Source organism: Euwallacea fornicatus, chromosome 16, assembly GCF_040115645.1.
Source record: "Euwallacea fornicatus isolate EFF26 chromosome 16, ASM4011564v1, whole genome shotgun sequence".
Taxonomy (NCBI): domain Eukaryota; kingdom Metazoa; phylum Arthropoda; class Insecta; order Coleoptera; family Curculionidae; genus Euwallacea; species Euwallacea fornicatus.
The window spans coordinates 1570230-1587177 of NC_089556.1; the positions used below are offsets into that span (position 1 = coordinate 1570230).

General features: G+C 35.0%; 3 protein-coding genes across 4 annotated transcripts; 2 read left to right on the forward strand and 1 right to left on the reverse strand.

Moving 5' to 3' along the window:
- Nucleotides 1–28: 28 nt before the first annotated feature.
- Nucleotides 29–3617, forward strand: rt (Protein O-mannosyltransferase rt). Its single transcript, XM_066291269.1, has 7 exons — nt 29–599; nt 662–1456; nt 1513–1733; nt 1845–1980; nt 2044–2237; nt 2302–2519; nt 2571–3617. Exons 1-7 carry the CDS (start codon nt 295–297, stop codon nt 3057–3059), a joined length of 2358 nt encoding a protein of 785 aa, XP_066147366.1. The 5' UTR covers nt 29–294; the 3' UTR covers nt 3060–3617.
- Nucleotides 3618–3660: 43 nt separating this feature from the next.
- On the reverse strand, nt 3661–5216 carry Prosbeta2 (Proteasome beta2 subunit). 2 transcript variants are annotated; one of them, XM_066291301.1, is made up of 7 exons: nt 5077–5216; nt 4824–4965; nt 4590–4769; nt 4341–4534; nt 4145–4287; nt 3928–4087; nt 3661–3873 (listed from the first exon to the last, which is right to left on the reverse strand). In XM_066291301.1, the coding sequence occupies exons 2-7, from the start codon at nt 4883–4885 to the stop codon at nt 3782–3784; spliced, it is 831 nt and encodes a 276-aa protein (XP_066147398.1). In that variant the 5' UTR covers nt 4886–4965; nt 5077–5216; the 3' UTR covers nt 3661–3781. The 2 variants fall into 2 exon arrangements, with proteins under 2 accessions (XP_066147398.1, XP_066147399.1); XM_066291302.1 differs by having other exon boundaries at nt 4824–4955; nt 5077–5164.
- A 38-nt stretch (nt 5217–5254) lies between these two features.
- GlyRS (glycine--tRNA ligase) lies at nt 5255–8695 on the forward strand. Its single transcript, XM_066291273.1, has 12 exons — nt 5255–5628; nt 5683–6026; nt 6082–6247; nt 6307–6452; nt 6636–6854; nt 6987–7080; nt 7222–7386; nt 7529–7782; nt 7839–7963; nt 8016–8180; nt 8240–8427; nt 8481–8695. Exons 1-12 carry the CDS (start codon nt 5368–5370, stop codon nt 8586–8588), a joined length of 2235 nt encoding a protein of 744 aa, XP_066147370.1. The 5' UTR covers nt 5255–5367; the 3' UTR covers nt 8589–8695.
- Nucleotides 8696–16948: the final 8253 nt, after the last annotated feature.

Sequence of the window (16948 nt, forward strand, 5' to 3'; positions counted from 1 at the left end):
GACTGAACGTTAGTTTCGACGGTTGACAATTATCTCTTGAGTACGTTGACACTTTTTTGTTTACCATTCAAATCTGGAACAAATTACTTTATTTTTCCTCAATTTTCCATATTTTTGAGTGAAAAGTAGTAATATGCGTTATTTTATTGTGAAGCAAAATAATAGTTTTTTTAAATAGTATGACTGAACTGTATATAGTAAATCCAATTATCCCTGCAACGCAGTTTAAATAAAAGCAAGACTTACTTTTTTCATCTTCTGTGAAAAGAGCTTAAAAGAAGTTTTAGTTTAAAAATGAACTCTACAAAGCAAAAAAACGTAAAATATAAACAGAAAAATGCAGAAGTTTCAATTAGGCATTTTCAAGAATGCACTTTAAAGTCCTTGGAGACAGAATCAGAAGTCAGAGATCTGAATGGATATGAAAAGTCCAAAACCAAAGAGACTGAAGATATATCTTATGATTCCACAAACAAATACATTAGCAAATTTAAACAGTTTTTCAAAGTTAATATTGAAATTGATGTTGTATCAGTAATATTATTTATTGGGGCTATAGCCACTAGGATGTATAAACTCGAGCAGCCAAAAAATATTGTGTAAGTGCTCCTAACCATCCCTAAATAAAACTATATAAATTAGCCACAAAAATCTCTTTTAGATTTGATGAATTACACTATGGGAAATATGTCTCTCTCTACATGAAGAACACATTTTTCTTTGACTCTCACCCCCCTTTAGGCAAACAACTTATAGCCTTGGTTGCCTATATTGCAGGTTTTGATGGAAAATTCAAATTTGACCGTATTGGTAGCCCTTATAGTGATTCCGTACCATTAGTAGCTTTAAGATTCATTCCAGCTTTTTTTGGAAGTCTTATAATCCCCACTACATACCATCTAATGCTTGAAATAGGTGCCTCAGAGTGGACTTCCATTTTTGCTGCCTTTTTGTTCTTATTTGACAATGCCTTATTGGCACAAAGCAGGTTTATTCTAATGGAAACTATGCTTTTGTTTTTCTCTCTTTTTGGAATTTTATGCATTTTAAAGTTCAGAAAATATTACTCAAAGCCCTACAACACTGCCTGGTTCTTTTGGCTTATTTCAGCTGCTATTTCACTCACATGTTCCCTTTTAGTTAAATATGCAGGTTTTTATTCCTGCTTCCTTGGGGCAGCAATAATTCTAAGAGATTTTTGGAGATTGCTCTCACAGAAATCAATATCGGATAGATCTTTATTTGTCAGATTTCTCATTCAAGCACTAGTTAGCACAGTGGTGTCAATAACCATCTATCTTTTAGTATTTTATATGCATTTAAGTCTGCTTTATAAAGCAGGGCCTCATGACAGTATCATGACCAGTGCTTTTCAAGCCTCCTTAGAAGGAGGCCTGGCCAGTATCACTAAGGGGCAGCCTTTATTGGTTGCCCATGGATCTCAAGTTACTCTAAGGCAAGTTTGTTTAATTTCCTTTAAAATCATTTTATATGAAAATAATCTTATTAAAGGCATTCACATGGCAGAACTTGTTGGCTACATTCACATAATGCAGTGTACCCTATAAAATATCCAGACAAAAGAGGCTCCAGTCATCAGCAGCAAATCACTTGCTACTCATTTAAAGATGTGAATAATTGGTGGATTGTTAAAAGGCCTGATAAAAATGATTTGGTGGTTGAACAGCCTGTAGATTTTATTAAACATGGGGATGTGGTTCAATTGGTTCATGGTAAGTGGTAAATTATTAACTTAAATTGTTGTTATTAATTTCAACTTATATAATACATATTTTCCTCAGTGTTGAGTTAATTATTACATTACAATTTTTGAATTGCCACAGGCATAACTAGCAGGGCTCTCAATTCCCATGACGTAGCAGCCCCAATGTCCCCTCAATGTCAGGAAGTAACATGTTATATTGACTATAACATATCAATGCCTGCTCAGAATTTATGGAAAGTTGATATTATCAATAGGTACATAGTAATGTTCTTAATAAAGTCACAAATTGAAAAAACTTAGTTAATGCAAAATATTAGGGATCAGACAGGTGATAAATGGCACACAATTCAGTCTTTGATAAGACTAATCCACATTGACACAAATACCGCTTTAAAATTTACTGGGAAGCAGCTCCCAGATTGGGGTTTTCATCAGCATGAAGTGGCAGCAGATAGAGTAATCAATCAGGACGATACCGTTTGGAATGTTGAGGAGCATCGCTATACAAAATGTTTGTGAAGTAAAATTGAGTTAAGTATCATAATTATCTCAAAAATTATGTATATTCCTATTAGCGGAGGATCAGAATGAGCGTGAAAAAGAGCTAGTAAGCGCAGAAATGATCCCCACTGCAGCCACTTCTCTTTCATTTTGGGAAAAATTCTTTGAGTTGCACTATAAAATGATGTTTGCCACTACTGAAAGTGTTCAAAACCACATGTACAGTTCTACACCACTTGAATGGCCCTTTATGAGCAGGGGAATTGCCTATTGGGTGTCTTCAGACACGAACGTAAGTGTAAGCATATTTCAGTTCACTTTTACTATATAATTTTTTGCTCAGGCGCAAATTCATCTAATGGGCAACATAGCAGTTTGGTACCTCTCAACTTTTGGTCTCATCCTCTATTTTACCCTGCTCATAATCTACCTCCTCCGTCGACGTCGTCGATGCTTCGATCTAGACCCTCCTAATTGGCAGAAGTTCCAACTTATCGGGGAAGTGTTCTTCCTTGGCTACTTACTACACTATTTACCGTATTTTTTCGTGGAGAGGACGTTATTTTTACATCACTATCTTTCAGCGTTCGCTTTTAAAGCGTTGTTGTTTGCGGCCACAATTGAACATGTTCATTACGTGTTAGAGAACGTATTGAAAGCTCGAACGTTGGCCAAGGGAGTGGTGCTCGCTAGTTTGGGCATGGTACTGCTGGTGGTTTATGTTTTTAAGAAGTTTTCTGTGTTTAGTTATGGAAATGTGGCACTCAATACTGGGGATATTTTAGGGCTTAGGTGGAAGGATACATGGGATTTTATTGTTCACAAAAGTTGATTCTTATTAATAATGCATTCATAATATTGTAGGTTACAATTTAAAGAAAAAGTTAATATTTCAATAATAGCCAACACATTGCCCACTTTTTCATAAGACCCCTACCTATTACTGTAATTTTTATCACATGTAATGTATCAAACGCATTGAGCATTAGGGAGTCATTTTAAAGCAATAAGTATGAATTCAACATGGGATCAAAAAAACAATTGTTTTTTCCTGATCCAGGTTGTACGAATTGCAATTTACAACTAAAAAATATTTTAAACCATCTACAGAAACCATAAGATTTCATATACTTTTATGGAAATAAAGTTTACTGCAAGAAGGGGCAGTCTTTCCATAACAGAAATTGAACTGACCCTACTTGCAGGAAATTCTTTAATTTCTTGAATTTTATCCTAATTTAAATGATACTTATAGGAATTTATATTATTTGAACGTTTTAAAATATAGTTTATTAAGAAAAAAAGTATATTGCAGACATTATTTTTGTACTCATTGTTAATACTCAGTTTTTCCAGTATAATTTTTATTATACATATTATACTATTATAATTGTGTTTCATTTAGTATGAATGACAAAATAATAAAACACCCATTCCAAAATATCAAGTTTTAATAAAGAAAGGAAAGGTTGCATGAGTTACAAAGATCAATGAACTTTTAGTATAACATAACCCAATCATATAAAATAAAAATAATTATTTATTAAGAAATATTTAAGCAGTATCCATTTCCTCAGGCTGCTCAATTCTCTTAACAGCCACCTCCTCTACATCAAGAATTTTAGTAGTTAGCACAGCAGTAGTTCCTGGAAACAAATATTTCTTTACTAAAAACTTCCAAGTATAAAAATTATCATTACCTTTAGGATATTTATAAGAATTTTGCTTCTCTCCCTTCTTGTTGGCCTCATCATATGTCCGTTTATAATCAACCACTCCACCTTTACGAATGACACAAACGTCAACATTGGAACCTGAACCTAAGTCATTGAAAATACCAGCGGCAATTGCATCACGGACCTAATACCAATCCACTTACAATTTATTGCAAAAACCTATTTTTGACCAATACTTTACCAGCTGAATGCCTTCAGCCTCATCCATATCGGGCTTCCACTTAGATTCAAATACTGCAATTGCAGCCAATGAACCTGACCCCATTGTAGTATATGGAAGTTTGTCAGTTGATCCATGGGGATAAATTGAGTATAAATGAGAACCTTCATAATGTGACAAAATTATTTATATGAATTTTTTATTGTCAAACACAAACCTGTGGAATCAACACCACCAAGAACCAAAGCAGCTCCAATATAACCTTGATAACGGAACAAATATTGTTTTAACATTTGATTTGCAGTTGCTACTCGAACCACTCGATTTGTGTAAAGGCGATGGAGCTCAAGCTGGGATGATACCATTTGAGTTGTCATCTCGGTGTCTGCAGCAGTACCTGCACCACAGCAACTGGCCAAGCAGATTGCTCAATAATACTCTTTTTGAATGATTTGGGTGTACTTACTACATGTTGGGAGCTAAATAATGTATTTTTTCACAATTTTTATCAGCTACAGTGGTGTCTTCTGTGGCCCTGGTATCAGCTCCAAGGATTACACCATCTTTGTAGATTATACCTACGATGGTAGTACCAGTTTTTTGAGCTTTTGGCATTGCCATGCCTTTATTTTGAAGCATAGAGTTTCTGGGAAGTTTAACTTAGGTTCATTTCATAGTAAATAGAAGAGTTAATACATACCTTCGGCAGTTCTCGAAAGAAAAACCGGGAGGGCTGATTTCGGGGCACAAAACTGAGGACATTTTTACTTAAAGGGGTTAACTTAATATGTTTGGTTCTAGGAATAATGCTGTGTTTGGAGGGTATTGTGTGCTGAAAGATACTAAGAAAAGTGAACGATATTATTAATGTATTAACCGTAAATTTAAATCAGATTTATAGTGCTCCTGGTAAATAAAATTTATATTTTCTTCCTGAAAAATTGTTTACTCACCAATTAGAAACGGCTATTATTTTTAGGTTAGATCATGACACAACAGAAACACACGGAAATAATTAGAATGGTTCGCTACAACTGTGAACGAATTCAGAGTAATTTGACGTTACAGAAGTATCACTGTCAAAGTCTCCATTGACATTAACTGTCAAAGTTTAACCTAATTTTTCCGGTACTACAAGGTTATGTAAACCTGCTAACGTCAAATGTGAGATACACCGAAAGCCTTTCACTTTTGAGTCACTTTTTAAATAAATCCATATTTTCTTAATTCAGCGTGGCACGTAAATGAAATTACATACAGTATTGCATCATTTAGTGCTAAAATTTGAATTTGTTAACAAAGCTGTGAATCAGTGCATCTTCAGGTGTGGAGAGTCTCGAAGTTTCTCTCTAACATATTCCTTAAGTAACCACTACAACCAAAAAACTGATTGGGGAAAAAATAAGAAGCATAGAAAAGTCAAATTGAATCTACACTTTGATACAATGTGTGATCCAGAGATTGAGCAGATTTTAAAGCCTTTACGTGCAAGTGTAAAGGAACAAGTACCTAAACGTATACAAAACCCTAAAACATTTTTTAATTCTAATCTTTCATAGGGAGATTTAGTTCGCAAACTAAAATCAGAAGGGGCCCCAGACCTTGATGTAAAAAAGGCAGTGACAGAGCTAAAAGCTCGGAAGAAGGTGCTTGAAGACAAGGAATTGGCTCTGGCCCCAAATTCTACTTTTGACAGAGCAAAAATGGAGGATTTGCTAAAACGCAGGTTCTTTTTTGATCAATCTTTTGCTATTTATGGAGGCATAACTGGACAGTTTGATTTCGGACCTATGGGATGTGCCTTTAAAAATAATTTGTTGCACACTTGGCGGCAATTTTTTGTTCTTGAGGAGCAGATGCTGGAAGTGGATTGTTCAATTTTAACACCAGAAGTAGTTTTAAAGTACAGTTTTTCTGCTTTACATGTCCTTTTCTTCATTTTCCATAATTTGTCCCAGGGCTTCAGGACATGTTGACAGATTTGCAGACTTAATGGTAAAAGATGTCAAGACTGGAGAATGCTTTAGACTTGATCATTTGATTAAGGCTCATTTGGAGAAAATTGCCTCAGATAAGAAAACTAGTGTTGAAACTAAAGAGGAATGTCAAAATATTGTTGTTAAAGTAATTCAGCTTCAAAGTTTATATTCTTTATACACTAATTGCAATTATTATCTGTTTAGCTTGATGGCATGAATAAAGAGGAAATGGCGGCTGTAATGAAGAAATTTAACATGAAAAGTCCCTTAACTAACAATGAATTAACCGAACCTATTGAATTTAATTTAATGTTTGGGACTCAAATTGGTCCATCTGGGTTGATAAAAGGGTAAGTTTGTCCCATTCTGAAGGTCAATAAAATTTTAAAATGTATAATTTTATACAATTTTAAATATTGAAATTTTTATTAGTGGAATTTCTTCATCCATTTACCTCAGTGACTTGGATATTATTATTTATAAAAAAAAGAACCTTTTAATTTTTGAGAAAATATAGGTGTACTTTTTTAAAGATTTTTGAGACCTGAGACAGCGCAAGGTATCTTTGTCAACTTCAAGAGATTGCTAGAATTTAACCAAGAGAAACTACCATTTGCCGCCGCCCAAATAGGGAACTCTTTCAGAAACGAAATCTCTCCTAGATCCGGGCTTATAAGAGTACGAGAATTTACTATGGCTGAAATTGAACACTTCTGTGATCCTAATGATAAGGATCATCCTAAATTTGAAACGTAAGGATTTTTAATAGTTTCGATGGTTCCAACCAACATTTTTATCAGTGGCAATTTGGTGCTTGTTGAATGATTAGAAGTCACATAATCTTATTTATGGGTTAATGTTTTTTAATATCTACGATTTTTCAGGATCAAAGATGTGATTTTACTACTGTATTCTGCCAGTAATCAAATGGATGGTAAAGCGGCTGAGAGGAAGACAATTGGAGAAGCCGTAGCTAAGGTAGGTGGTTCACGAGTGAGGATAATTACCGCCTTATATTTACATTTGAACACCTTTTCCTATTTTTTTTTAATAATCGCCATTAAATATATCGGAAAAATCTTTGGTTTCATTTGTTATTTTTCACCACTTTTTCATTAGGGATTGGTGGCAAACGAATCTCTCGGTTATTTTATGGCGAGAATCCAAAAATTTATGGTGAAATGCGGAGTTGATCCGTCTCGATTGCGCTTCCGACAGCATATGGCTAACGAAATGGCTCATTATGCCTGCGACTGCTGGGATGCCGAATGTTTAACAAGCTATGTGAGTGCATACATACGTCCTCTTTAATTATTAACAACCGTTAAACGTTTGAGAAAAGATATTCAACAAACTAAGGAAACTCTTTTGAAACAAGATATGATTTAGATTTAATTCGAGTCCCTTAAATTATTTGCAAGTTTAGGGTTGGATTGAATGTGTGGGTTGTGCGGATCGATCTGCATATGATTTGACCCAACACACTCTAGCTACAGGTGTCCGTCTGGCAGCTGAAAAGAAACTAGATCAGCCGAAGGTTGTTGATGTAGTTGAGGCTGCTCCTCACAAGGAAACATTAGGTAAAACATTTAAAAACCACGCTAAAGCTATAACGGCGGCTTTGGCTGCTTTGAGCTTATCTGATATTGAAAATTTGGAGAAAAGTCTCGAGTCCACTGGGTAGGTAATTTTTCAGCCATTTTGCAAGTTTCCTTATTGTTTTGGTTTGAGTTTAGAAATTACCAATTGTCGGTGAATGATCAAGAGTTTGCATTGACGAAAGATCATGTTACAGTTAAACGTTACCAGAAAAAGGTATATGTGGAGGAAATAATTCCGAGTGTGATTGAGCCTTCATTTGGTAAGAGCATTCATGTTTCTATATAGATACTTTTGATTAAAATTTTTATTAGGAATTGGGAGAGTGATGTATACAATCTTTGAGCACAATTTCAAGCAAAGGGAAAATGACGAACAGCGGACATATCTTTCACTGCCGGCTGTGGTTGCACCCCTGAAATGCAGCATTTTGCCTTTGAGTGGAAACCCTGAGTTTGTTCCCTTTATCAAACAATTATGTAAGTTAGTAAAATCTCTTTTGAACCATCTATTAAAGATTGTTGCGTCTTTCTTTTAGCGGTCGATTTAACTAAAGTGGATGTGTCTCATAAAGTAGACCACAGTTCTGGGTCTATAGGAAGGAGATATGCGCGAACTGACGAAATTGCAATTCCCTACGGCATTACCATCGATTTTGATACCTTAAAGGAACCGAACAGCGTAACTCTCAGAGAGAGAGATTCAATGACTCAAGTTAGAATACCAGTAAGAAAATGAATAAATATGGAGATTATTGTATTAAAATGCCCCTTTTTCAGTTAAATGAAATAGCAACGGTAGTTCATAACTTGTCCTACAATAAGGAAACTTGGACTGGTGTTGAAAGCAAATATCCGAAATTTGAGCAACAGGAAGGCAAGAATTAAGCGAGGTTCTCCATCTATTAAGCGAATAATCCAGTTCCAAAAACGGCATTTTTACATTACTAAGTTTAATGTTTTATTACGAAAATATATCGTTTTTGCACTTCAAATTTGTTTTTTTGTGCGCGAACCCATGTGCTTTGTCCTTTTAAAGTCGGTAATTCGAATTAAAGCTATTTTACATTATTCTGCAAAAAGACTGACGGTAAGTAATAGCTTATCAAACTTAACATCAATCATCATTCAAATCTATTCTTAGGTAATGGCCCTTAGTAAATATTAACTTGTATAAACATACAATTTTCTAGCAAAATATGCCTCTTGAATTTTGATAAGCCACTTTTCTCTTGAAATTTGAACCAAACTCTGATTCTTTCACAATACCTATATATCATTAATGATTGAAAAGGACTCGAAAGGTCAGATTATATCCCGATAACTGTATAATCTGCGTATCATTTTTTTTTCCTTTCTTTTTATTTCGGCCACTCGAAAACTCTTATTAATATCAATTATTTTGAGTTTCAAATAAATCTCCTTAAACTTGTCATGGTCGGTATAAAAAGGAGAAATTACATTTGAGGAATCATCAGTGAAGTTTCAGAGATTGAAGTAATTCACGAAATCAATAAAAATGAAAGCCGCTCTTATCATTTGCACTCTGGCCGCCCTTGTATGCGTGGGTTATGCTTCGCCTCGTATTCCAGGTAAGTGATTTGATTTACCTTACAAATTATGGTTTTTTAATTGGTAAGATATACAACCCTTTCGCGTAAATGTATTTGAAAATAACATCATTTTATCAATGAACTGTTAATTTTAATATTAAGCCAAAGGATCTGATCCCAGGTGATTATATCTAGTTTAACAGCCTGGTATTTGCAATAGATAAGTCATCAATTAAGGGAGGTATCTGGAAGTCAAGTAGCAACTTTGCAACAATTATCTTCAATATAAAGGAGCTGAATATTAACGTTAAACTTTCGATTTCTAGCATGTCCTGCTGTAGACAACCCCAACAAACAAGCTACCTTTATCCCCAACCCTTGGAACTGCGCATCCTACTTTGAATGCTCCAACGGAACTCCTTACTTGATGTATTGCCCTAAAGGCCTGTACTACGACATTTTCCGAAGGACGTGCAACTATGCCGACAAGGTAAACTGTGGACGTAGGCGTCACTAAGACTTTGAACCAAACAACTTGTAAATTCGTAACTAAATTGACACGATTCATAAATTAAAAATCGCTTTGATATTTGAATAAATTATGTAAAACATTTATTTTCATTCTTTCCTTTCATTGACTGAATTCTCGTACGAAGAATACTTTTTCTAAAGTAACTTAATTATCTAAAAGTTTCTTGATGTGGTGACTAATATACTTTGCGATTTGCATTTCAATAAACTTGACTGGCGCCATCTATCAAGCATAAGTTAAATTATTCGAATAGGCATTATTGTAATAAGCACGATGGTGCGATCTATCGGAATGCGCCTTTAACTAAGCAATTTTCCGACTGATTTGTTTTTGACGTTTTTAGAATTTTACGAAGGATTTCGTGATTAAATACGTGAGAAATTTACATATTAATGTTTTAAGATAATTTCTTGGAGCTATGCCTTTTCATAAATTCGATTTAACATAACTCAGTTTTAACAACTTTGATGTTCCCCTATCTCATGTTTCCCTTAGCAAATTAATAATATCAACCATCAATGAATTAAAACTATTACAAACCTTATATATAAAACCAACAACAATAACCAGTCCCACCCAAATGACATGGAGGTTATGAATCGTGGGTGTCCAGTACCATTAACAAACCTCATCAGTAATACCCACAGAGCGAACACAGATCGAACCACCTGATTTGGTAGATAATCCGATGTGCTGAACAGATCAACAAGGTCCCCCCCATTGCTGCTATAGAGTGTACCATAGAAGTAGAAAGTAAATTCGATCGCCGCAGGTAGTTCATAGAATAAACAATAATAGTACCAGAGTACGACGGCTCGTGTTACATGCCACGGTTCGGTACCATTGCGCCAACGCGCGATTAACAGTTTGAAAAAGTTACCCGTTAAATAACGCTTTGTTTAAACAATTAGTTGTATAGGAACCGGTCGTTGAGGAACCTGATATACCGTCCGGTGGTGAGAGTTGTAACAATTTAATAGAATAAGTGTTTGATACGGGGGAAAATTGGTGGCTCTAATGGGATAGAGATTGAGCTTGATGGACTTTTGAGAATGTCGATTTTTAAGGATAATAACTGGGTAAGAATGTTTTAAATGTTTCAGATATAATTGGTTGGGTAAAATGTTAATGGTAGTACATTAAAATACTGTGTATTGAGCTGGAGACTACCAAGGATCTGCCTTGAAAAGGTTACAACGTTTTAAAATATGCAATAATTAACGCGATAATGTTTTATGTCACTGGTTCTTATCATATATATATAGTTAGTTATGTGCAAACTATCTATGTGAAATGTGTGTGAAACTACTCATTATTTTACTTGAAATAATTCTAATGTTACAAGGCGAGTACGTAAAAAATAAAACTAAATTGAAGGTGCAAAAAGTATTTTTTTACCCGCTCAAAGGCATAATTTGTTCGTCAAGGATATGAATCCAAGGAGAAGTACCTATACAGTGTAATTCAAGTATATTTGAGAATGAATTTTTGATTGTTTGCCAGAAAAAAAAAAAACAAAGAGAAATGGTACACAACGCACCAAATAAAACGTGCATGCTTAATGATCGTTAATAAATGACTTATTTCACTTGGTAAAGGTCAGTGGTTACATAAATTTGCATTAGGCAAACGCACGAATTACCTCCATGTAGGTATCTAAAATATAGAACTTCCTTATGCCGTTGAAGAATGTGTATCTGTTGCAGATTGTTAGGTTCGTTCCTAACCTCTTTAAAGTTAAACAAACCCAATATTGTTACACACTCCTCATTTCCGTAGTGTGCCCTACAAAACAACTGCGGATGTGCTAATTTATAACGGGACCACCTAATAATGTCGCACTACTAGGTAATCTCAAAGTCTGAAAGTTGAACATGAAAAAGAGCACAATTACGAGCTTATGTCTAACTTAATGAACTTATCTGGTTAATGAGGGAACCCGAACACCTCCATTATCTCAGCAGAACCAGCGACAAAAAAAGGAAAGTGACACGCACTCGGCATAATGGACAGAACCACCAGGAAGACAAATTGAATGAAGTTGTTTGAAGTCGTGTTTGAATCGAGCATTAACATATTTTCACACGTTTAACTGTCGTTTGGCTCGTTTATAGAAAGTGCAAATGAGAGTTATGAAGGTAGAAAAGGTTAAGGCAAATGTATTTGAAGATGAGAAGGAAAATTGTGGGTTTAGATGAAATTTTTAGGTTTTTACCTAGAGTTTGTCAAGGAGATTGCGTGGGGACAAGCGCAAAAGGTTTTTCTAGAGTTTCTATAATCATGTGAAACCAAATTTTAGCTAGATGGAATATTAGATTTTCAATTTTGCTTATAATAGGGAGAAGATTTAGATTTCCACAAAAATGTTGACATCAATGTAGATAGCTTTCCAATCATGAAATGGCTCAGGAAAGTTCACGTATACAAAAGAGTGTTTATTTAGCGAATTTTTGCAATTTGTATCTCTGTAATCTTACATAGATATGGTTTTGTCGGCAATTTCTAAACTTCAAATTGCAAGATTAATTTTCGCTGATGAATATTACGGTCTCAAAAAGAATTTCCTGAATTTTTCAAAAAATAAAAATAATTCTCTCGGAATATTGCAGTTGCATTACCCCGTCGTGTTAAAATCCATTTGCATTATCACCTGAGACCAACAAATACCTGTTCAGAAATTAATACTCCCCCATAATATAATGTAATAACATTTCGATCTCATGTCAGGGTCATAATAAGTGTGTTTTTATTATAATGGTTTAAATATGTATTAGATTACAGATATTGTCAACCAGTCAAATATGATTTGCTATTGGTTTCCAATCATTGTTACGGCTGTCCAATGGCAATTATCATCTTGCGAGTTAATAGATGTAAATACCATGGTAAAGATATTCATATAACATGCGTTTCTAATGCTATTAAATGATTGATTATTATTTGCTTGTAAAAGACCTACACTCTCAAGACTGAAACAAAATCTCGGCAAAATTGAATAATTTTTTACTATTAGTAGTAAAATTTACTATTAATATTAGGTTGATGCGAAATTAATAACAATTTTTTTCAACAAATTTTGTTCAACAAAAAGAATAACAAAATTTAACTAATAATCATTTATTAGTTAGTTAAATTTTGTTTAATATTTGTTTAACTAATAAGTATTCTCAAGTATATTACCCATCGGCTTCCATGACTGCTTCCCATTTGCCTGATAGATGGTCAATTCCACAGGCAAGGAAGTCACGATTCTTAGAGGCAGTTCACGTTTTGACACCGGCCACCAAGTCATCCACATCGTCGTAAGTTTTGTTGCTTTGGCAGTTTTTCAGCGATCGATTGACTTGGTAGTCCGAAGGGGCTTCGGTCGGTGAGGAGGGCGTATGTGGAAGCAGACCCCATCCCTTATTAGCGATGGATTCGACGATACGACGCTAAACATCAGGACATGCGTTATCGTGGTGGAGTAGGACATGGTTCTTTTCATGCAGTCGTTTCGTCTCTATTGCCGCGTGTAGGCGGTCAAGTTATGGCAGGGAGACTTCGCTGTTGATGTTGAATTGTCACTTGTCGTTTTTGTCCGGATTTCACCACTGTTGTGGCCCAGGCTCGTCCTTCCACCAATAATAATTGATCTCCCAGTGGATTATTCCGCTTCTGTCTCGCCAAACACACCATATGACCTTCTTACAGTGGACATCTTTCGGTATTCCTATGGGTCAAATACTTGGCGATACACAAACCCTCCTTTTTGTGACGTTTTTTTAACAACCGTGATTCATTATCTGCGACGACATTATTCACAAACGAAGTTCGCTTATTTCATTGCAGCAAAAATGAAAAAAAGAGGTCAAAATACGGATATATTCAGCTTAGTTCTTGTCGAAGAGATCGTGTGGGGCTCATCCAGACAATTTTCACACTTTGCGAATTTCTCGAGACGCCGTACAATCGTGGATTGGTTGACGCTGACGTCTTCGGTTAGGATTCTGGTAGTCAGGACATTTGAAGACCCTTCTCTTCTATCTCAATTTGAGAGGTTTGTGTCGCCCGATTTAAACTTATAGAGCCATCTTCCCACTTGTGTTTGGCTGATTCTTTTGCCAAAAAGTTCGTTAAGATCGTAAAACGACTACTACCTTCCATCCTTTTTGGAAGTGGTACAGCTCAATATGGCGGATATGGAGATAATTTTCTATACGAATTTTTGTTACCGATACAGAGATTATTTTTCCAAAAAAAAAGGAACTAAAACAGCAATTTTTTCAAAAAAAAGCGCGAAAAAAAATCGTCGTTAATTTTGCGCGAACTCAATAGGAAAAGCATATCAAATTGATGAACGAGTTACATTATAATAATAAATGAAATAAGAGCAAAAAATGGCCGCCGTGCCCATTGACACATTGAGAGTGAAAAAATCCTGTGCGCAAAAAGGAATTCCGGTCAAGTAGCCTTTGGAATTATTTGACACCCGACCCGTATGTCTTTGATATGTTCTACGTAATCTCGAACAAACACACTTAACTTCACTTAAATACGACTCCGTTTACCTATGTTATTTGTTAGATTTCATTAAAACTGGTCTTTTTCAAGGCTCTACAGACTTGTGTGTTGGTCAGTTGAAGTTTTCTAAGTGCTAAAAATGACATTTTGATGCAAACGAAAAATCTTTATAGTTGAGTCGTACTTCCGGTATTGACAGTTCAAACAAAGAAAACGAGCTTTTGAAATTCAACCCTCTCTTTTCAACATTTGCCGTAAATGGGGTAAGTAAGTAAATCTCAATTAGATTTATTTATATTTAATTTGTTCTTGAAAGCCAGCAAAGGTTAAAATTAAGAGTGAACCTGATATGTTTATATTCGAAATTGTGTAGAATATATCGAAGACATAGCGGTTTGGTGTGAAACAATTCCAAAGTGTACTCGACGGGATTTTTTTTTAACGCACGGTATTATCATCCTACTTCAGCGACACCTGAAAAAAGAAGCTAATAAGGGAGACAAGGATACATTGTTTAGGGCAGACGCTGTCACTTTTTTGACAGTAGTAGCTATCTCACTCTAACCCGTTACAAACTATGATTAGAAAAATGAATGAAGACCTCATGGTCACATCCATTGGACGTTCAATGAGGACAAATAATATAATACTCATAGTTGCGAGTGTTTGACTTTGGTGCTAATTTGCATTACTCTATATATTTGATTTTGTTTTTTAAAAATTTGTAATAAAAACTAAAATACACTTCTTGAGCCAAATTTTATGATAATTATGCGGTATTAACAAGATGTTGTCATTTTGAGAGCTTCGAAATCCCTTACCTACAATACTTAAAGTTTCCTATGGATATTTAGAGCCATATGGTCATTAAATAACGCAACTATTCCCATTAAAACGGTTATAAAGGAGGTACTCCAGGTACCGCTAAGGCATTCTTTATAGGCGCGTGTTTTCTCGACAAAACTGGGACACTTTTTACTGGTATTCTTAAGATCCTATTTGCTTGATGGTCATGTTAGATGGTGCGCTAATAGCTTTATGGCTTCAGTATAGGATTTAAAACGTACTGAACATCATTTTTATGGCTAAAAGCATATAAGAACATCGCCTTGACATTAGACCTATAAGCCAATTTACTCACATTTAAGAATAATAATTAGTAATTCGTGATAATTAATATGAGCAATTATTGTTATTGACGTAGGTAGGTAAACGGCGCTGTAATATAGTTCAGTTGTATTATATGGAGTATGTGACAATGCTAATTAGATAATGATACAGAAAATGTTTCTATGTGAAGCACGTCCTCAAACAAATGCGGTCACTGGGACCATCTTAATGCCGCGCCTCCATAAGCAGGAATGGAATAAGTAATAGACGGTCGTATGCTGTAGCTTTTCTTCCACCCACACCCACCCATTGGTACAGTTAAGGAAGCTAAAAACCTAGAATTTATTGCTAAAGAAAGGCAGCTTGACCAATTTATGGTATTTGTTGCACTATTTATCGCTTCGCTGCTTAACACTACCAAGGGGTAATGTTTCTGAAAATCATTTGCAAAAATGTGTGTAATGGCAACGTGGTAATATTACATATGTATACGCGAGTGTCAATTGTTATGTCTTATGTTGCCTTGAGTGCAAGTTGCATCAAAGAAATAAAATTAGTTTGACGCACCCAATGTAAATCCTCCCTCCTCGTTGGCAAACTGTAATTTTCACGTAAATATGTATAAATGTATCGATATTTCATATACAGTGTGTCATGGTTCCCATATGCAAGAGTTGATAAAAAACGCAACGCTAGGGTTACTCAAATTTTTAGCGCTGATATCTCGGGAATATGTAAAGCTATTGTCTCACATTAACTTATAATGGGAGTTGGTATCTTCACCTAACTGACCACTCAACTTCATCTATAGACATCAACAATAATTGCATTAGAAACCGAATTAATCCATGCTTATAGACTTTGTAGACAGGATCTAACGGTCTGTTACGTTCTATATGGCAAATGCATTTGCAGTAGTACCTTCTCCGATTCATTAAGCGGAAGTACCCATTATTGGAAGTAGGTACTCAATTCTACATCATTCAATACACTTGCTAATGTATAGCCACTTCGCAAGTAAGGTTCATTGTCCTATATGGGAGTATGTTTCATTGGAAAGAAGATCCTGTTCATATGAGTCACGCCAACAATTAGTTTACCTAGACTTTGACCCTTTGTAGATTTTTAAATGAAATCTACATTTACATGTGAATTTCTTAATGTTCAGTGACGTGCTAATCCAAATTTTTTAGAGAATTTTAGGATCGAAAAATTTGAGCTCATGTAATCCATGCCTCAGTTTATTGATTTCTATGGATATTATCGTTCGAATAAACTTACCGATAGTACATTGATCTAATTACCTTGAAAAGAAGAGTTTGCTTTACAATTCGTTATAAGCAGTGAAATCATAACGAATCCCGAATGAAAGAATTCTTTTTGCTTGTTACATCTAGCCGAACTGAATTTCCATATTAATACCCAACCCATAATGGCGCAAACCACATTTTACAAGCAATATTCTAGACATATTACATTTCCCAAATACTTATTAACTTGGTTTGATTTAGGCCATTACATCATGCATGTTAGTTGTGCAATACCTTTAA